The following is a 23,290-nucleotide window of genomic DNA, read 5'->3' on the forward strand; positions in this document are numbered from 1 at the left end:
TGATATGAAAGTAGAGGGTAACGAGATTGAGAATCGATTCATCTTTAGATGGACTATTTCGTTGTTTTGGCTTCCAGAGCCATTTCGCCCTTTAAACAGAACACGGAAAGAAGGTCCTTAGACAAAAAAAATGTAACGTTGAGACTCCTTTAGTCCGATATTGGTCGAGGTTACCCGAAGCAAACTTGTAACGATGTAATGGAGAAACGAAAAAAAACAAACATCTGTGCGACAGTCTCAATTATGTTAATATATGTAGAGACAATCTTTAACGATACATTTTTTACACATTTCAATGGGCTGATGTTAATGCAGAGAATATGTGCACCAATCTTAGGAGCGGCAAAAAAACAACAACATTTTTTGAGAAGATGCACCTGCAGACCGCGCCTAGTCGGTTGCTTGGAGACGAGTGAAGATGTAACATGTAGTAACTCCACTTGTTTCAGAGGTCTTCGAACTAGATAACAATACATCTATTCATATACATTGTAAATGATACATTTTCTTGACATATTTTTTGCATGTAGGTTGGGATGAATCGCACGGTTCAAGGACATTGCTTGCATGCCACTTCGCCAGCCTGTGCCCCTGATCTGAATGAAGGCTGCGTCCACGGCCAGCAATGACGTTATTTCCTGGGGGGTGGCAGTGGGAGCAAAGTACTGCAGTTCTAGGGAACAGTGTATGCAAGTCTGACATGTGAGCATTTGGTCCGGAACAACCTGCTGCACTAATTCCACATTGTACGAATTTAATCGCATGAAGAACTGTTTTTTGTTTTTTGTGTGTGTGTGTGTGTCTGTGTGTTTTTTAAATTTATTTTTACCATCGCACTTCAAGACAAATTCATTTTTTTTATTCAGATAGGTATATATTTTTTGTACCGCCTCGGTTCGTGTGGACGTTTAGGCAGATTCATAACGAACCATGGCGGAGAGAAGTGGCCGGTTGAGCTTCGGTGGCGGGGCGCTCAACAGACCGGTGCCAATGAACCTGTTCGCCACATGGGAAATAGATGGATCGTCCCCGAGTTGTATCCCGAGGTAAGTCGTGTTCCTGGTCTTGTCCCCCCACAGTATCTATACTTTGACATAGTGCTAGTGCTTGATAGTGCTAAGACAAGCAGGCAGTTTGCTCTGATGGACGATACAGCCGCTGAGCTGCAGTGATGGTTATATTGTCGCATCGGAAGAACAACCAGCCCCATTGCATTGACCGTGTGACTAAATGTTAGACAATTACTATCCTTTTCAATTGGACGTTTCTTTCTAAGTTAAATGGCTAGCTAGCTAACAACTGCTGTAGGTCTACTCTCTCTGCCAAAGTTTAGGCATAGCTAAACTAGCCAGTAGCCTTGTCCCAGGACCAATGAGTTTCAAACAGACACCCATCCAATTGAGTTTGAAGGTTTGGACCTTAGGAATGATCTCTATGATTTGGACTCCCTCATCTCTCTAACGTCCCGTCATATGGCTGGCGTTTCCAGGAACATGAGAGTTGGCTATTCTTCACCACTTACGGTTGTTGTCATGCCAAACATGAAAGCATCTTCTGAGGAGGAAATCAGATGTTATTTAGGGTAGTGGGAAGCCTGGATGGGGAAACTAGCCTGGCTGATGGCTGCCTGGTTCCTCCAGACTAGGGGTGGTAGCTCACTGGAGGGCCAAGGCAACACAGACCACCAGCCAGGCTAGGGGTGATAGCCCACTGGAGGGCCAAGGCAACACAGACCACCAGCCAGGCTAGGAGGGCCAAGGCAACACAGACCACCAGCCAGGCTAGGAGGGCCAAGGCAACACAGACCACCAGCCAGGCTAGGAGGGCCAAGGCAACACAGACCACCAGCCAGGCTAGGAGGGCCAAGGCAACACAGACCACCAGCCAGGCTAGGAGGGCCAAGGCAACACAGACCACCAGCCAGACTAGGGGTGAGAGCCCACTGGAGGGTCAAGGCAACACAGACCTCTGAAACATAAAGCCAGTGTCACATGGTGTAATCTGGTGCTGCAACAAGGGAGAACATAATCAAGGGATTCTGATTTATTTCTTCAGGCACCTTATTGAGTCATAGAGGCCTAGTCCAATGGCAGAACAGGAATAGAGCCCTAGTCCAATGGCAGAACAGGAATAGAGCCCTAGCCCAATGGCAGAACAGGAATAGAGCCCTAGTCCAATGGCAGAACAGGAATAGAGGCCTAGTCCAATGGCAGAACAGGAATAGAGCCCTAGTCCAATGGCAGAACAGGAATAGAGGCCTAGTCCAATGGCAGAACAGGAATAGAGCCCTAGCCCAATGGCAGAACAGGAATAGAGCCCTAGCCCAATGGCAGAACAGGAATAGAGTTTTAGATCATAATAATATAATAGAACACAGGGGATCTGACCCTAGATCAGAACTCCTACTCTGAGACACTTCATTAACACAGACACGTCAGTGCTTACAGGACATTATTCCCCCTGCGCGTGTTTAGGCTTGTATACTAGGAAACCCTTGGCATCATTTTCAGAGTTCATTCTTGAAAATCAGATTTTTTTATTTTATACAGCCTTTGTAAAGTTGATCTCCTTTTGGTCTCTCTTCTCTGACTTATCCCCTCACTCCCCCCCCCCCAATAACTTCTTAATGACAGTATCTTGGGGTCAATTGAGAGAAATTTCTGTATTGCACATGACTTCCATTGGACGTACATACTGTAGGCTAATCAATGAAATGTCATTGGTGTTCAATACATGGCTTTCTTTCTACCCGTTAAAGGTGCAATATGCAGAAATCTCTCCACCATTTCCTGGTTATTGCTAAAATTATAATAGCTTGCCTATGTTCAGTTTATGTGTCAAAACAAGCAGTCATTGTGTTGAGAATCATTGCACCATCTAATCCGCTGTGGAAATGTATTTTCCAAACCAGAAATATTTGTATTTTCAACCATTTTTGAAGCTGTTGTACAAAACCAAAGGAAAAGATGATAAAATTAAACTTAAGAAGAATGGGAAGTATAGAAATAGCTCACGTAGAACAGATCTACGGCGTCGTAGACTGGCTTACGAGACAAATGACAGATCTATAACTTACATTTCTATGTGAATTTTGTCAGGTCACCCCCCCCCCCCCCAAAACAAAAAGGTACATATTATAGCTTTTAAATTTTGTATTTGTATTTTTCACTGATCTGCAGCAACGTATTTTGTCGAAAGAGGAAGCTATAGGTAGTGTCGTTAGATTGCTTATCTGCAGTAGATTTATTGAAATACAGTGGCGGTTGACACTTGATTTAGAGTTAGATTGACACACGTGCGACTGGTTCAGTGTGAATCGAACTGTCACTCAGTGTGTCTCTCTCTTGCCCTGTGGTGCATCAGTGACTTTGTATCGATTCCACCTCCGTTTTATAGTTCACTCTCTGCACCTCAGCTTCTGCTCCTCTCTTCAAGCGAGGCCTCTGGTATCCAACATGGTATCCTGTTTCTTACACAGGGCGCGCTCTAGTCAAAAGTAGTGCACTATGGCCCTGGTGAAAGGTGTAGAGAATAGGGCACAAATTTGGGACTCTGTCGAGCACGGCAGTGTCCCGTTTATATAAACGTGTCCAGTCCTACTCACTGAGGTGTAAAATGATTAGTTCTGAAATAACCATTGGAAGTGTCATCGGTATGTATGACAGTACCCTGACTCTATAGGCCTGTATGACATCACCCTGACTCTATAGGCCTGTATGACATCACCCTGACTCTATAGGCCTGTATTACAGTACCCTGACTCTATAGGCCTGTATTACAGTACCCTGACTCTATAGGCCTGTATTACAGTACCCTGACTCTATAGGCCTGTATGACATCACCCTGACTCTATAGGCCTGTATTACAGTACCCTGACTCTATAGGCCTGTATTACAGTACCCTGACTCTATAGGCCTGTATTACAGTACCCTGACTCTATAGGCCTGTATTACATCACCCTGACTCTATAGGCCTGTATTACAGTACCCTGACTCTATAGGCCTGTATTACAGTACCCTGACTCTATAGGCCTGTATTACAGTACCCTGACTCTATAGGCCTGTATTACATCACGCTGACTCTATAGGCCTGTATTACAGTACTCTGACTCTATAGGCCTGTATTACAGTACCCTGACTCTATAGGCCTGTATTACAGTACCCTGACTCTATAGGCCTGTATTACAGTACCCTGACTCTATAGGCCTGTATTACAGTACCCTGACTCTATAGGCCTGTATTACAGTACCCTGACTCTATAGGCCTGTATTACAGTGCCCTGACTCTATAGGCCTGTATTACAGTACCCGGACTCTATAGGCCTGTATTACATCACCCTGACTCTATAGGCCTGTATTACAGTACCCTGACTCTATAGGCCTGTATTACAGTACCCGGACTCTATAGGCCTGTATTACATCACCCTGACTCTATAGGCCTGTATTACAGTACCCTGACTCTATAGGCCTGTATTACAGTACCCTGACTCTATAGGCCTGTATTACAGTACCCTGACTCTATAGGCCTGTATTACAGTACCCGGACTCTATAGGCCTGTATTACATCACCCTGACTCTATAGGCCTGTATTACATCACCCTGACTCTATAGGCCTGTATTACATCACCCTGACTCTATAGGCCTGTATTACAGTACCCTGACTCTATAGGCCTGTATTACATCACCCTGACTCTATAGGCCTGTAATTACAGTACCCTGACTCTATAGGCCTGTATAGTCATGTGACTTAATAATGGAAGAAAGATCTGAGGGACTTCCCTGCGTTTTGATGTTATTGTGTATTATTACATTAGTTTTATTTGATGACTTTCTAATTTCATTCCAAGTCATCATCTCATCCTCTATAGAGCTGCTGCCTGTGCTGAATACCAACTATCAATCACGCAACTGCCCTCTATTCCTCTCAGTCACGCATTCTTCACTCTTCTCTCCGCTGTTGTGTCTGCTCCACACAGATCGGACAAGTAGACGCGCAATGGATTATGGTCATTGTAGTTCATTCCCTGCATTAAACTATACTGGAAAAACATTTATAAACGCAACATGCAACAATTTTCAAATGATTTTACTGAGTTTACAGTCCACATAAGGAAAACAGTCAATTGAAATAAATAAATTAGACCCTAATTTTTATGGATTTCACATGACTTGGGAATACAGATATGCATCTGTTCACAGATACCTTAAAAACAGGTAGGGCCGTGGATAGGGCTGTTGCAGTGACCATATTACTGCCACATCGGCTGTCACGAGTCACGAAGGCAATCAAATTCCACATGATCGTTTAGTGATGGCAATTAGGCTTCTCCGAGCTCTGATGCTGCTTGTGGTCATTTATAGCCAACCAAACTTGCTTAATTAACTGCCTGGCTCTCAGCACTCTGACATCAATGCAAATGTAATCGAAAAAATCGAATCAAACACCCCATGAGAGCCGATGAGCTCACGTTGCTCCACATTTCTTTCGGCTCTGCAATTGTGGGAGAAAACAGAGTGATGGCCTCTATTAAAAAGAGGAGGATGCCATCAGCCTTCTGGAGGCTAGGCCTACTATATTTATTTATCTCAACTTTCCTAATATGAAGCACATTGCTTCTCTTTACAACAGGAGTAGAGCCTACCTGGCTGGCATGGAAATGAACCAAGGGAAAAGTTTCCTCCATCTGCTATTTAAGTGCATAGATGACATGTCTTTTTCCCCCCTCTCCCAGTTTCTAGACAGGTGCCTGATAATGGACCATTCTAAATCAAAACAAATTTCACACATATATTATTTAGTACATGTAAAGACAAGATTACATCAGGAATAGTTTGATGGCCGTCATTGTAAACAAGATTTTGTTTTGAATTTACTTGCCTAGTTAAATAAAAAGGTAAGGTGACAATATTAGCCTATCACTTGTGAATGATTCCTAGCATAAGAAACTTTTTTGCAACTTTTGAATCATAGTCGCACACCTCATGTAGCCTAATCCATAGGCCTATGTGTTTTGACAAGGTTTGTATCACACCTCATGTAGCCTAATCCATAGGCCTATGTGTTTTGACAAGGTTTGTATCACACCTCATGTAGCCTAATCCATAGGCCTATGTGTTTTGACAAGGTTTGTATCACACCTCATGTAGCCTAATCCATAGGCCTATGTGTTTTGACAAGGTTTGTATCACACCTCATGTAGCCTAATCCATAGGCCTATGTGTTTTGACATGGTTTGTATCACTTTTGATAATGGTGTTGTCCGCTTTTGGAACATTTGTGCTTAAAGCCTACTGCCATGTGTGCATTGCTGTGCTTATAATGTGAAGAAATAGCCTAATAGTGTGCTCATTGCTGTGCTTATAATGTGAAGAAATAGCCTAATAGTGTGCTCATTGCTGTGCTTATAATGTGAAGGAATAGCCTAATAGTTTATCAACGTTTTAAGCTAAATCTGTTCTGATCTGTTGCGTCAGCCGCATTGCATAAAAATGTTTTTGTCTTTGTTTTTTTTTAAATTCGAGTGGTTGTATTCCTTTGGGGATCTATGTTAGGAATATTTGTTTTGGAATATTTACATAGGCTTTTGCTGTTGGCTGACGAAATGTAAATGTGGACAGTTCTTCCAATATCTTTAATATGCACCTCGGAATTGGATAAGGACTCGCGCAGTTGAGTCCCCGATGTGTCTGTCTTCACTTGTAGCCTGTGAGAAAGACCCGATCACGTGATGTAGAGCCATGTGAGTGAGAGGTGCTTTGGAGCGTGCAGCACTCAGGGAGAAAGGCAAAATGGCCACTGGCCACAAAAGGCATGGATTTTTTTTAGGGCGCATTACAGCCACACAAAGGGGATGCCGCTGTGAAATTCGGGGCATTATCAAGTGCTTGTCAAATTGTGAATGAGAGACTGATGAAGTGTGTACACAGCCTGCGCAAAAAAACAAAGCAGAGCTCGTGCCTTTCAAGCAACTTGTTTCAAATCTTCATTAGTTGCATCATGCAGCCTTACAATGTATTACAAATCAAAATGTATAGCCCAACGTTGGTAGAACAACTAAAGTTACATTAATAACTCTACATGAAGCATATTTGAGGACCTGTTTCTTTGTTAACTGCTCAACACAGAATAGCCGCATGTTCTCACTCCCTCAAGTCGTTTGGAGAAAATATCCTTTCTATTCTATTCAGCTTTGTTGAATTGTATTCTTCATACTATAAAATAGTATAAAATTCTAAAATAAATAATGGATTTATCGTGACGGTGTAGACTATATGACATGGATTTATTAGACTTTAAAAAAAAATGTAGATGTTGCAAAGGTCCACATCAGTGGCTTGTAGGCTAGGTGTGAATGTAACGGTCAATTACAGTGAGACTTCTAGTTATTTGCTTGACAATCACCGGCTGGTGAAATTTCGTGACCGCCACAGCACGAGACAGCATGGATCATAAAACCAGTCAGTATCTGGCGTGACCATCAGTTTCCTCATGCATCAGTTTCCTCATGCAGCACTGGATAGGAAGTTGCTGGATATTGGCGGGAACTGGAACACGCTGTCGTACATGTCGATCCAGAGCATCCAAAACATGCTCAATGGGTGACATGTCTGGTGAGTATGCAGGCCATGGAAGAACTGGGACATTTTCAGCTTCCAGGAATTGTGTACAGATCCTTGCGACATGGGGCCGTGTATTATCATGTTGAAACATGAGGTGATGGCGGCAGATGAATGGCACGACAATGGGCCTCAGGTTCTCATCATGGTGTCTCTGTGCATTCAAATTGCCATCCATAAAATGCAATTGTTTTCGTTGTCCATAGCTTATGCCTGCCCATACCATAACCTCTCCGCCACCATGGGGCACTCTGTTCACAACGCAGACATCGCCCACACGATGCCATACATGCGGTCTGCGGTTGTGAGTCCATTTGGACGTACTGCCAAATTCTTTAAAATTATGTTGGAGGCGGCTTGTGGTAGAGAAAATGAACATTCAATAATCTGGCAACATCTCTGGTGGACATTCCTGTAGTCAGCATGTCAATTGCACGCTCCCTCAACTTAAGACCTCTTGAGGCATTGTTTTGTGACAAATCTGCACAGTTTAGAGTGGCCTTTTATTGTCACCCAGCACAAGGTACACCTGTGTAATCAGCTTCTTTATATACCACACCTGTCAGGTGGTTGAATTAGCTTGGGAAATGAGAAATGCTCACTAACGGGGATGTATTCAAATTTATGCTCAACATTTTGAGGGAAGGTTTTTGTGCATTTATGGAACATTTTCTTGGATCTTTTTTATTTCAGCTCATGAAACACGTGGGTGTATATTCAGGTTTCATCATTGGTTTACTCCGAGTGATTCTTAGCCTATAGGCAACAGGAGAATGGCTGACAGGAACTGTCACCTCTACAACATCTGGCTGTCACCACTGACCTGGTCACTTAGTCAGAAGAGGCTTTCGTTCGTACACAACAGTGGATTGTTCTCCTTAGGCCCTTGATTCCTTGACATAAATATTGTTCTGTACTCCCACTCTACTGCAGAGCTGTATTTGTGTCTGTCTGATCAGTGTGTCTGTCTGAACAGTAGTGCTGTGCTGTCGTGAACCCTGTGTGTGTGTGTGTGTGTGTGTGTGTGTTGTGCTGTGCTGTAGTGTACCCTTTGTGTGTGTGTGTGTTTTATTTATTTGTATTTAACCAGGCAACTCAGTTAAGAACAAATTCTTATTTTCAATGATGGCCTAGGAACAGTGGGTTAACTGCCTGTTCAGAGGAGGAACGACAGATTTGTACCTTGTCAGCTCGGGGATTCGATCTAGCAACCTTTCGGTTACTGGCCCAATGCTCTAACTGTGTGTGTGTGTGTGTGTGTGTGTGTGTGTCTGTGTCTGTGTGTGTGTGTGTGTGTGTGTGTGTGTGTGTGTGTGTGCACGCACGCTATCAGTGCTATGCTGTAGTGTACCCTGTGTGTGACCCCCTGACACACAGAGCAGGGTGTGTGTTGAGACAGAGGAGGGGTTGAGTGGGCCCTTGAACAGCAGCAGCTGGCCCCAGTAGGCTGACTAACAGTCCTATCCTGCCCTGTGTGTTGGAGGTCTGAGAATGCTGAGATGTCACTTTACCATCGTACCAAATGGCACCCCGTTCCCGATGTAGTGCGCTACTGTTGACTAAGGCCCTGTTTAAAAGTAGTGCACTAAATAGGGAATAAAAGGTGCCATTTGGGACGCTGGCCTTGGGAGTCCCGGGTATTTGAACACTCAGCTCTTTGTCCCCTTTTCCCGCAGCTCCCTCGCACCGACCGCCCCGCACAGGGAATGTAGAGTAGGACGAATGGCAGTCTGGTGGTGGCGCTGGCCGAAGTCGGCTAAATGGGTAGCATTGTTGATGTTGTGAATCCACACATCAACATGAAGGCTAACAAGACCACAGATATCCTATAATTCATTGTTTTATTGAACGGTGTGTGCTAGACATGGTGTAGTATCCCCAAGATGAGGAAGATGCTAGAACTAACTACTAAAATACTATGTAAATCTAACTACTCTAGTACTATGTATATCTAACTAATACAATACTATGTATATCTAACTACTATAATACTATGTATATCTAACTACTATAATACTATGTATATCTAACTACTATAGTACTATGTATATCTAACTACTATAATACTATGCATATCTAACTACTATAGTACTATGTGAAATATATCTAACTACTATAGTACTATGTATATCTAACTACTATAATACTATGCATATCTAACTACTATAGTACTATGTATATCTAACTACTATAGTACTATGTGGAGTATATCTAACTACTATAGTACTATGTATATCTAACTACTATAATACTATGTATATCTAACTACTATAATACTATGTGAAGTATATCTAACTACTATAATACTATGTATATCTAACTACTATAATACTATGTATATCTAACTACTATAATACTATGTGAAGTATATCTAACTACTATAATACTATGTATATCTAACTACTATAATACTATGCATATCTAACTACTATAATACTATGCATGTCTAACTACTATAATACTATGTATATCTAACTACTATAATACTATGTATATCTAACTACAATAATATTATGTTTATCTAACTACTATAATACTATGCATATCTAACTACTATAATACTATGTATATCTAACTACTATAATACTATGTATATCTAACTACTATAATACTATGTATATCTAACTACTATAATATTATGTATATCTAACTACTATAATACTATGTGAAGTATACCTAACTACTATAATACTATGCATATCTAACTACTATAATACTATGTATATCTAACTACTATAATACTATGTATATCTAACTACTATAATACTATGTATATCTAACTACTATAATACTATGTGAAGTATTTCTAACTGCTATAATACTATGCATATATAACTACTATAGTACTATGTGAAGTTTATCTAACTACTATAATACTATGTATATCTAACTACTATAATACTATGTATATCTAACTACTATAATACTATGTATATCTAACTACTATAATACTATGTGAAGTATATCTAACTACTATAATACTAAGTATTATTGTAGTTAGATATACATAGTATTATTGTAGTTAGATATACTTCACATAGTATTATTGTAGTTAGATATACAATGTGAAGTATATCTAAATGCAAAAATACTATGTATATCTAACTACTCTAATACTATGTATATCTACCTACTATAATACTATGTATATCTAACTGCTATAATACTATGTATATCTAACTGCTATAATACTATGTATATCTACCTACAATAATACTATGTGAAGTATATCTAACTACTATAATACTATGCATATCTAACTACTATAATACTATGCATATCTAACTACTATAATACTATGTGAAGTATATCTAACTACTATAATACTATGCATATCTAACTACTATAATACTATGCATATCTAACTACTATAATACTATGCATATCTAACTACTATAATACTATGTGAAGTATATCTAAGTACTATAATACTATGTGAAGGATTACTAGACCGTAGAGATGATGTCACGGTTTTGTGTCCAGAAGATGTAACTTCTGGAATGTGTCAGTCATTCAGTAAGTGTTGCTGCTGTTATATAAGAGGTATCCAACACCACCATCAGTATCCACCCAAGGTACTTACACACACACACACACACACACACACACACACACACACACACACACACACACACACACACACACACACACACACACACACACACACACACACACACACACACACACACACACACACACACACACACACACCCCAGGTTGCTGAGACTGCAGGTCCTAGAGGGAAGACAGGACAGGGCTGGCGAGAGCAAGCCGTTAACCTTACTGTTTTGTGTCCCAAAGGGCACCCTATTCCCTATATAGTGCACAACTTTAGACCAGAGCCCTATTCCCTAAATAGTGCACTACTTTAGACCAGAGCCCTATTCTCTATTATAGTGCACTACTTTAGACCAGAGCCCTAGAGCTCTGGTCTAAAGTAGTGCACTATATAGGGAATAGGGTGTCATAGGGCTCTGGGCTAAAGTAGTGCACTATATAGGGAATAGGGCTCTGGTCTAAAGTAGTGCACTATTTAGGGAATAGGGCTCCCTTCGGAACGCAGCTGTCCTCCCGTCACCCCTCCTGATGTGCTGTGATGCCCTCTCTCTCTGCAGGCCAATCAATCCTGCTTTCAGCTGACTCTACTAAGCGTCACTGCACAACGCCGCCACGCCTTATTGGCTGCCTGCCTCGTCGCCACGCCTTATTGGCTGCCTGCCTCGTCGCCACGCCTTATTGGCTGTCTGCCTTCGTTCTCATCTCCTCATTCACTCGCTCTTCTCATTTTTATTTTCACCTCTTAACTCTTCCTTTTGGAAATACAATATTTCCTGTATTCAATTTTTTTTTATTTCATGTTGTTGCCTTGTCACTATATTTAGATCGTTGGACTAGTAACCAGAAGGTTGCAAGTTCAAATCCCCGAGCTGACAAGGTACAAATCTGTCGTTCTGTCCCTGAACAGGCAGTTAACCCACTGTTCCTAAGCCGTCATTGAAAATAAGAATTTGTTCTTAACTGAGTTGCCTGGTTAAATAAAGGTAAAATAAATATCCAGTCTTTTAATATGCAACACAGTGTGTATTAATGTGCAAGCCTGTGTTCCATGTCCATTTATACAACACCGTCCACGCCGTTTTAATGTGTGTTTTCTGTACTGTTCTGCGTTTGGGTTTTTCAGGGGTTCCTTCCGCTCTAGTCCAATCACGAGTCAGAGCCAACATGGCAGCAGGCAGCGAACCCTGATTTAACTGATAGAGCCGAGACGTAATGCTGCATTCCAAATGGGACTCTATTCCCTTTTTAATCAGGGCCCTCTGCACGATGTAGGGAATAGGATGCCATTTGAGACGCAGGCATAAACAATAGTGGATATACTGGTAGTTTATGTGCTGCCTCGAGACCTCACCACTCATATTATACTGGTAGTTTATGTGCTGCCTCGAGACCTCACCACTCATATTATACTGGTAGTTTATATGCTGCCTCGAGACCTCACCACTCATATTATACTGGTAGTTTATGTGCTGCCTCGAGACCTCACCACTCATATTATACTGGTAGTTTATGTGCTGCCTCGAGACCTCACCACTCATATTATACTGGTAGTTTATGTGCTGCCTCGAGACCTTACCACTCATATTATACTGGTAGTTTATGTGCTGCCTCGAGACCTCACCACTCATATTATACTGGTAGTTTATGTGCTGCCTCGAGACCTCACCACTCATATTATACTGGTAGTTTATATGCTGCCTCGAGACCTCACCACTCATATTATACTGGTAGTTTATGTGCTGCCTCGAGACCTCACCACTCATATTATACTGGTAGTTTATGTGCTGCCTCGAGACCTCACCCCTCATATTATACTGGTAGTTTATGTGCTGCCTCGAGACCTCACCACTCATATTATACTGGTAGTTTATGTGCTGCCTCGAGACCTCACCACTCATATTATACTGGTAGTTTATGTGCTGCCTCGAGACCTCACCACTCATATTATACTGGTCGATTCAGGGTGTATAGTGTATTCACACCACTTGACTTTTTTCACATTTTGTTAGTTTCAATAAATCCTCATCAATCTACACACACAACCCCATAATGCCAAATTGAAAACAGGTATTTTATACATTTTTGCAAATTTATAAAAAATAAAATAAAAACAGAAATACCTTATTTATATAAGTTTTCAAACCCTTTGCTATGAGACTCGAAATTGTGCTCAGGTGCATCCTGTTTCCATTGATCATCCTTGAGATGTTTCTATAACTTGATTGGAGTCCACTTGAGGTAAATTCAATTAATTGGACATGATTTGGAAAGGCACACACCTGTCTATATAAGGTCCCATAGTTGACAGTGCATGTCAGAGCAAAAACCAAACCGTTAGGTTAAAGGAATTGCCCGTTGAGCTCCTGAGACAGGATTGTGTCGAGGCACAGATCTGGGGAAGGCTACCAAAACATTTCTGCAGCATTGAAGGTCCTCAAGAACACAGTGGCCTCCCGTCATTCTTAAATGGAAGAAGTTTGGAACCACCAAGAGTTTTCCTCGAGCTGTCCACCCAGCCAAACTGAGCAATCGGGGGAGAAGGGCCTTGGTCAGGGAGGTGATCAAGAACCCGATGGTCTCTCTGACAGAGCTCCAGAGTTCCTCTGTGGAGATGGGAGAACCTTCCAGAAGGGCAACCATCTCTGCAGCACTCCAAAAATCAGGCCTTTTATGGGGGAGTGGACAGACGGAAGCCACTCCTCAGTAAAAAGCACATAACAGACCGCTTGGAGTTTACCAAAAGGCTCCTAAAGATTCTCAGACCATGAGAAACAAGATTCTCTGGTCTGATGAAACCAAGATTGAACTGTTTGGGCTGAATGCCAAGTGTCACATCTGGAGGAAACCTGGCACCATCCCTACGGTGAAGCATGGTGGCAGGGACTGGGAAACTAGTCAGTAACGAGGGAAGATTGAACGGAGCGAAGTACAGAGGGATCCTTGATGAAAACCTGCTCCAGAGTGCTCAGGACCTCGTACTGAGGCGAACATTCACCTTCCAACAGGACAACAACCCTAAGCACACATCCAAGACAACGCAGGAGTGGCTTCGGAACAAGTCTCTGAATGTCCTTGAGTGGCCCAGCCAGAGCCCGGACTTGAACCCCATCCAACCTGACAGAGCTTGAAAGGATCTGCAGAGAAGAATGTGAGAAACTCTCACATTACAGGTGTGCCAAGCTTGTAGCATCATACCCAAGAAGACTCGAGGCTGTAATCGCTGCCAAAGGTGCTTCAACAAAGTACTGAGTAAATGGTCTGAATACTTATGTAAATGTCATATTATTTTAGTTTTTTTATTTGTAGTACATTTGCAAAAATGTCTAAACCTGTTTTTTGCTTTGTCATTATGGAGTATTGTGTGTAGATTGATGACAAAAAAAACAATTTAATCCATTTTAGAATAAGACTGTTTGTTTGTTCTAGATTAATATTATGCTATGAAGCAGATATGGAGGCTGGCCATTCTGTCTTCTGGCATCACAGACCCCTGTTAGCCTGGTCCCAGTCTGTCTTCTGGCATCACAGACCCCTGTTAGCCTGGTCCCAGTCTGTCTTCTGGCATCACAGACCCCTGCTAGCCTGGTCCCAGTCTGTCTTCTGGCATCACAGACCCCTGCTAGCCTGGTCCCAGTCTGTCTTCTGGCATCACAGACCCCTGCTAGCCTGGTCCCAGTCTGTCTTCTGGCATCACAGACCCCTGCTAGCCTGGTCCCAGTCTGTCTTCTGGCATCACAGACCCCTGTTAGCCTGGTCCCAGTCTGCCTTCTGGCATCACAGACCCCTGGTAGCCTGGTCCCAGTCTGTCTTCTGGCATCACAGACCCCTGCTAGCCTGGTCCCAGTCTGTCTTCTGGCATCACAGACCCCTGCTAGCCTGGTCCCAGTCTGTCTTCTGGCATCACAGACCCCAGCTAGCCTGGTCCCAGTCTGTCTTCTGGCATCACAGACCCCTGCTAGCCTGGTCCCAGTCTGTCTTCTGGCATCACAGACCCCTGCTAGCCTGGTCCCAGTCTGTCTTCTGGCATCACAGACCCCTGCTAGCCTGGTCCCAGTCTGTCTTCTGGCATCACAGACCCCTGTTAGCCTGGTCCCAGTCTGTCTTCTGGCATCACAGACCCCTGTTAGCCTGGTCCCAGTCTGTCTTCTGGCATCACAGACCCCTGCTAGCCTGGTCCCAGTCTGTCTTCTGGCATCACAGACCCCTGTTAGCCTGGTCCCGGTCTGTCTTCTGGCATCACAGACCCCTGGTAGCCTGGTCCCAGTCTGTCTTCTGGCATCACAGACCCCTGGTAGCCTGGTCCCAGTCTGTCTTCTGGCATCACAGACCCCTGTTAGCCTGGTCCCAGTCTGTCGTCTGGCATCACAGACCCCCGCTAGCCTGGTCCCAGTCTGTCTTCTGGCATCACAGACCCCCGCTAGCCTGGTCCCAGTCTGCCTTCTGGCATCACAGACCCCTGTTAGCCTGGTCCCAGTCTGTCTTCGGGCATCACAGACCCCCGCTAGCCTGGTCCCAGTCTGTCTTCTGGCATCACAGACCCCTGCTAGCCTGGTCCCAGTCTGTCTTCTGGCATCCAGTCTATTTGTGCTCTCTTGTCAAACTCCTGCTTGACGTGACATTGACCATAAGACATGGCACCAACAGATCTGAGACCAGGGCAGGCTAGAGAGTCTTCTGTAGTCTCCAAAATGTAGTTGTATGTAAAAATGAGTGATTTTTAGGCTTAGTCTTTGAGGGAGTCTGGTTGCTTTTGGAAGGTTAATTGCACCAGTTAAGGTACTTGTTTGACTCTCAACAATTGTTGTTATTCTGGAACTCGTTCACTTGTCATCTGAGTATTTAACAATCTCATACTCCAGAGTGACAAGCAATTAAGGATTAGCTGACATGAGGGGAAACCTTCTTGTCTGAAGGGGAATTACTGTTGGGAGAATGATAAGACACTGTGTGCATCTCAATTGGCACCCTATTATATATATATATATATAGTGCACAAACAAGTAGTACATTATACAGAATAGGATGCCATTTGGCATGGGCCCACTGTTGAACCAATCTAATTAACTTAATTAAATTAAACTCTAATTTTCATTTAGGCAGACTGATGAGGATGCAACTCGAATAGAGAGAAATGTGTTTAAAAAAAAAAGAATTGTTGATTTTGAAAAAATGCAAACAGTTTTTTAGAAATGTTTGCAAATGTATAAGAGGTAAATAAAATAACTTTATTTATTTAAGTATTCAGACCCTTTGGTAGTGTAACAGTATAACTGTAGACCGTCCCCTCGCCCATACCTGGGCTCGAACCAGGGACCCTCTGCACACATCAACAACTGACACCCACGAAGCATCGTTACTCATCGCTCCACAAAAGCCAAGGTGAACCACAACTTCAAGGTCTCAGAGTAAGTGACGTCACCGATTGCAAAAACTAAGCCATGAGGTCAAAGGAATTGTCCGTAGAGCTCCGAGACAGGATTGTGTCAAGGCAGAGATCTGGGGAAGTGTACCAAAAAATGTCTGCAGTATTGAAGATCCCCAAGAACACGGTGGCCTCCATCATTCTTAATTGGAAGAAGTTTGGAACCACCAAGACTCTTCCTAGAGCTGGCAGCCCAGCCAAACTGAGCAATCGGGTGAGAAGAGGCTTGGTCAGGGAGGTGAACGATGGTCACTCTGACAGAGCTCCAGAGGTCCTCTGTGGAGATGGGAGAACCTTCCAGAAGGACAACCATCTCTGCAGCACTCCACCAATCAAATTGTGTGGAGAAGGGCCTTGGTCAGGGAGGGGACCAAAAACTCAATGAAAATGTGTTCTTTTACATGTTCTTCATTGTTTAATTTTTCCTTTAGTAGACATTGAAAAGGGTTCCCACAGACCTGAACACCACACAAGGGTTAAATACACCACTGCATGAGAGGTCGTCCATTATTCACCTCGATAACAGATGACAGAGAGGGATGCACTTCCAGGCACTCACACATTTATTTATTATTATTTTAACTATTTCCTGTCAATGATGTACTAAGTGACTTGCAAAACATTATATATTTATATTTAAAAAAAAATCACAGCAGCTGATTCGCTTGAGCCCTTTCTTCTGCATCTTACCCCCCTCCCTCCCTAATTGTTTAAACTTTGACCCATATGTTTATATTTAACAATTGCTTCTGGTGCTGTCCCTAAGACCTGGAAGGTGTGTCCTCCCCCTTTACGAAGGACGACTTCCTTCTGACCAGAAATAACTACCGCCCAATTTCTAAACTAGCTTGCCTTGCTAAAATATTAGAATTAGAATTATTTTATTTTAACTTCTCATTCTATTTTTAATGTCTGGTTGTATACCTGGAAATAGGACCGTTTTAGCAGCTACGCTTCGTCTTAAATAATAAATAAAAGAGGATGTATATAGGAGAGAGGCAGAGAGGTTCTCCTTACATCTGGGCGTCGTAGTAAATACATGAGGAGAGAGAGAGAAGAGGTGGCTCCTTCGTCGGTGTGGTGTAGTGCTTTGCGTCTCAGCTCAGACACCCGTGAGGTCCCGGTGTAGAGCAGACGCCCCCCCGACTGCCTAATAGCCCTCTGTATTAATAAATGATAAGAAGTCAATTACTGAGCTGTCGGCATGACGACAGAGACTCACCACGGTGGGGAGGGGTGGGGAGGTTAGGCACGTGTTGTGAATTTCACGCTTCATTTTTGTTAGAGGTGGCGGGGGGGGTTCTCTTTCTCTCTTTGTTCTCAGGCTTTTTATACACAGTCCCAAGAGGACCCCTTTCAGTGACACTCTCTCTAATACACACACACGCACGCACACACACACGTACACAGCCTTTGTGCTAACCTTTTTTTCCACCAAAGTGATAAGTTATGGCCCAGGAGGGAGGAGTTATGGCCCAGGAGGGAGGAGTTATGGCCCAGGAGGGAGGAGTTATGGCCCAGGAGGGAGGAGTTATGGCCCAGGAGGGAGGAGTTATGGCCCAGGAGGGAGGAGTTATGGCCCAGGAGAGAGGGGTTATGGCCCAGGAGGGAGGAGTTATGGTACTATGACAACAGAAGATGCATATTTAGTGATGTTGTTCCTCATGGAGCAGCCTGATTGGCCCGCTGCTCTGCAGCTCACACACACACGTTTGTTTTACCCTCCTTGTGGGGACCAAACAATTGATTCCCATTCAAAAATCCTTTTTTCCCCTATGTTAACCCCGAACCCTGATTTCCAGCAGCAGACCACCCAGCATCCCACTGCTGGCTTGCTTCTGAAGCTAAGTAGGGTTGGTCCTGGTCAGTCCCTGGATGGGAGACCAGATGCTGCTGGAAGTGGTGTTGGAGGGCCAGTTGGAGGCACTCTTTCCTCTGGTCTAAAAAAATATCCCAATGCTCCAGGGTAGTGATTGGGGACATTGCCCTGTGTAGGGTGCCGTCTTTCAGATGGGACGTTAAACGGGTGTCCTGACTCTCTGAGGTCATTAAAGATCCCATGGCACTTATCATAAGAGTAGGGGTGTTAACCCCGGTGTCCTGGCTAAATTCACAATCTGGCCTTTAAACCATCATGGCCACTAAATCATCCCCAGCTCATTCATCCCCCTCCTCTCCCCTGTAACTATTCCCCAGGTCATTGATGTAAATGAGGACGTGTTCTCAGTCAACTTACCTATTAAAATAACAGTAAATAAAAATAAAACCTGTATGCCTAAAATATACCGCGAAATGATCCCAGTTGTCCAAATTCTTCTTGTTTTTACTATCCTTGTGAGGACTTCTACATTTCCCCGCGTAATGATCTACTGACCCATATTTAAGGGCTTGTAAGTAAGCATTTCACTAAGGTTTACACTTGTTGTATTTGGCGAATGTGACGAATTTGATTTAATATTTAGTGAGCTAATTTCTATATGATTTAAATGCAGAGGGCAGTCAGTGTGCTGGCTGGCTGGCTTCCTGACTGGCTGGCTGGCTTCCTGGCTTGCAGTTAGACTTTGATACTTTACATACAAACACAAACACACAGCCTTTGCTACTTCATATTGTCTGTTTATGATGGGGCGGCAGGGTAGCCTAGTGGTTAGAGCGTTGGACTACGGTAGTAACTGAAAGGTTGCTAGATCGAATCCCCGAGCTGACAAGGTTGTTCTGCCCCTGAACAAGGCAGTTAATCCACTGGTCCCTGGTAGGCCATCATTGCAAAATAAGAATTTGTTCTTAACTAAATAAAGGTAGGGATTCTGGCTAGTCATTCCTGTCACTTGGGGAAATTGTTGTGTATGTTGAAGGGGTGGGGGGATATTTTGTCTTGGGATGTCCTGTTGCATCCTGGGTTGTCTAACAGGCATCAGTGGCAGGGCCTCTGTCTGTGTGTGTGTGTGTATGGAGTCCCCATCTCCTACCAAGGTTATAATATTGTCTGAGACCTTAAGTGTCGTAGGAGAAGAGCTGGGGACTCCTGGAACATCCTGCACACAGACATCATCGTCATACTGGACAGTTTTATCTCCATCTCTTCGTTCAAAGACTCAATCATGGACACTCTTATTGACAGTTGTGGCTGCTTTGCGTGATGTATTGTTGTCTCTACCTTCTTGCCCTTTGTGCTGTTGTCTGTGCCTAGTAATGTTTGTACCATGTTGTGCTGCCACCATGTTGTGTTGCTACCATGTTCTTGTTATGTTGCTGCCATACTGTGTTGTCATGTGTTGCTGCCATGCTGTGTTGCTGCCATGCTGTGTTGTCATGTGTTGCTGGCATGCTGTGTTGTCATGTGTTGCTGCCATGCTGTGTTGTCATGTGTTGCTGCCATGCTGTGTTGTCATGTGTTGCTGCTATACTGTGTTATACTGTGTTGCTACCATGCTGTGTTATACTGTGTTGCTGCCATGCTGTGTTATACTGTGTTGCTGCCATGCTGTGTTGTCATGTGTTGCTGCCATGCTGTGTTGTCATGTGTTGCTGCTATACTGTGTTATACTGTGTTGCTACCATGCTGTGTTATACTGTGTTGCTGCCATGCTGTGTTATACTGTGTTGCTGCCATGCTGTGTTGTCATGTGTTGCTGCCATGCTGTGTTGTCATGTGTTGCTGCCATGCTGTGTTGTCATGTGTTGCTGCCATGCTGTGTTGTCATGTGTTGCTACTATGCTGTGTTGTCATGTGTTGCTGCCATGCTGTGTTGTCATGTGTTGCTGCCATGCTGTGTTGTCATGTGTTGCTACTATGCTGTGTTGTCATGTGTTGCTGCCATGCTGTGTTGTCATGTGTTGCTGCCATACTGTGTTGTCATGTGTTGCTGCTATACTGTGTTATACTGTGTTGCTACCATGCTGTGTTATGTGTTGCTACCATGCTGTGTTGTTATGTGTTGCTGCCATGCTGTGTTATACTGTGTTGCTGCCATGCTATGTTGTCATGTGTTATACTGTGTTGCTGCTATACTGTGTTATACTGTGTTGCTGCCATGCTGTGTTATACTGTGTTGCTACCATACTGTGTTGCTGCCATGCTGTGTTGTCATGTGTTGCTACCATACTGTGTTATACTGTGTTGCTACCATACTGTGTTGCTGCCATGCTGTGTTGTCATGTGTTGCTACCATACTGTGTTATACTGTGTTGCTACCATACTGTGTTGCTGCCATGCTGTGTTGTCATGTATTGCTACCATACTGTGTTATACTGTGTTGCTGCCATGCTGTGTTGACATGTGTTGCAGCCATGCTGTGTTATACTGTGTTGCTACCATACTGTGTTGCTGCCATGCTGTGTTGTCATGTCTTGCTGCCATGCTGTGTTATACTGTGTTGCTGCCATGCTGTGTTATAATGTGTTGCTACCATGCTGTGTTATACTGTGTTGCTACCATGCTGTGTTGTCATGTGTTGCTGCCATGCTGTGTTGCTACTATACTGTGTTATACTGTGTTGCTACCATGCTGTGTTATACTGTGTTGCTGCCATGCTGTGTTGTCTTAGGTCTCTCTTTATGCAGTGTTGTGGTGTCTCTCTTTATGTAGTGTTGTGATGTCTCTCTTTATGCAGTGTTGTGGTGTCTCTCTTTATGCAGTGTTGTGGTGTCTCTCTTTATGTAGTGTTGTGGTGTCTCTCTTTATGTAGTGTTGTGGTGTCTCTCTTTATGTAGTTTTGTGGTGTCTCTCTTTATGCAGTGTTGTGGTGTCTCTCTTTATGCAGTGTTGTGGTGTCTCTCTTTATGCAGTGTTGTGGTGTCTCTCTTTATGTAGTGTTGTGGTGTCTCTCTTTATGTAGTGTTGTGGTGTCTCTCTTTATGCAGTGTTGTGGTGTCTCTCTTTATGCATTGTTGTGGTGTCTCTCTTTATGCAGTGTTGTGGTGTCTCTCTTTAGGCAGTGTTGTGGTGTCTCTTTTTATGCAGTGTTGTGGTGTCTCTCTTTATGCAGTGTTGTGGTGTCTCTCTTTATGCAGTGTTGTGGTGTCTCTCTTTATGCAGTGTTGTGGTGTCTCTCTTTACGCAGTGTTGTGGTGTCTCTCTTTATGCAGTGTTGTGGTGTCTCTCTTTATGCAGTGTTGTGGTGTCTCTCTTTATGCAGTGTTGTGGTGTCTCTCTTTATGCAGTGTTGTGGTGTCTCTCTTTATGCAGTGTTGTGGTGTCTCTTTATGTAGTGTTGTGGTGTCTCTCTTTAGGCAGTGTTGTGGTGTCTCTCTTTATGCAGTGTTGTGGTGTCTCTCTTTATGCAGTGTTGTGGTGTCTCTCTTTATGCAGTGTTGTGGTGTCTCTTTATGCAGTGTTGTGGTGTCTCTCTTTATGCAGTGTTTTGGTGTCTCTCTTTAGGCAGTGTTGTGGTGTCTCTCTTTAGGCAGTGTTGTGGTGTCTCTCTTTAGGCAGTGTTGTGGTGTCTCTCTTTATGCAGTGTTGTGTTGTCTCTCTTATCACGATGTGTGTTTTGCCCTATAGTTTATTTTTAATCCCAGCCCCTGTCCCTGCAGGATAATGTAGTCCACACACGCAGACAGGAGCATCCTGGGTAGTGTAGTCTATGCAGACAGGAGCATCCTGGGTAGTGTAGTCTACGCAGACAGGAGCATCCTGGGTAGTGTAGTCTACGCAGACAGGAGCATCCTGGGTAGTGTAGTCTACGCAGACAGGAGCATCCTGGGTAGTGTAGTCTACGCAGACAGGAGCATCCTGGGTAGTGTAGTCTACGCAGACCGGGACATCCTGGGTAGTGTAGTCTACGCAGACAGGAGCATCCTGGGTAGTGTAGTCTACGCAGACAGGAGCATCCTGGGTAGTGTAGTCTACGCAGACAGGAGCATCCTGGGTAGTGTAGTCTACGCAGACAGGAGCATCCTGGGTAGTGTAGTCTACGCAGACCGGAGCATCCTGGGTAGTGTAGTCTACGCAGACAGGAGCATCCTGGGTAGTGTAGTCTACGCAGACAGGAGCATCCTGGGTAGTGTAGTCTACGCAGACAGGAGCATCCTGGGTAGTGTAGTCTACGCAGACAGGAGCATCCTGGGTAGTGTAGTCTACGCACGCGCACAAGCATGCCTGCACGCAGACAGGAGCCTACTGAGGTCTGCTGACTTCCTGATTGGCTGTCTGCCACAGCAGGGGGTATGGGCATACTTCGTTAACCTCCGATCACTTGGTGGCTGTGTAGTGCACTATATAGGGAATAGGGCTCTGGTCTAAAGTAGTGCACTATATAGGGAATAGGGCTCTGGTCTAAAGTAGTGTACTATATAGGGAATAGGGCTCTGGTCTAAAGTAGTGTACTATATAGGGAATAGGGCTCTGGTCTAAAGTAGTGTACTATATAGGGAATAGGGCTCTGGTCTAAAGTAGTGCACTATATAGGGAATAGGGCTCTGGTCTATAGTAGTGCACTATATAGGGAATAGGGCTCTGGTCTAAAGTAGTGCACTATATAGGGAATAGGGCTCTGGTCTAAAGTAGTGCACTATATAGGGAATAGGGCTCTGGTCTAAAGTAGTGTACTATATAGGGAATAGGGCTCTGGTCTATAGTAGTGTACTATATAGGGAATAGGGCTCTGGTCTATAGTAGTGTACTATATAGGGAATAGGGCTCTGGTCTAAAGTAGTGCACTATATAGGGAATAGGGCTCTGGTCTAAAGTAGTG

At 43.7% G+C, this 23,290-nt stretch overlaps 1 protein-coding gene across 1 annotated transcript in view; it reads left to right on the top strand.

The window, feature by feature from the left end:
- The first annotated feature begins 671 nt into the window (after positions 1-671).
- Positions 672-23,290, top strand: part of pacs2 (phosphofurin acidic cluster sorting protein 2) — a 129,108-nt gene continuing 106,489 nt past the window's right edge. The window contains 1 exon segment of the mRNA XM_064928782.1: positions 672-1,046. Coding sequence (XP_064784854.1) covers positions 931-1,046 — 116 coding nt within the window. The 5' untranslated portion in view covers positions 672-930.

Source organism: Oncorhynchus masou, chromosome 21 (assembly GCF_036934945.1).
Source record: "Oncorhynchus masou masou isolate Uvic2021 chromosome 21, UVic_Omas_1.1, whole genome shotgun sequence".
NCBI lineage: Eukaryota > Metazoa > Chordata > Actinopteri > Salmoniformes > Salmonidae > Oncorhynchus > Oncorhynchus masou.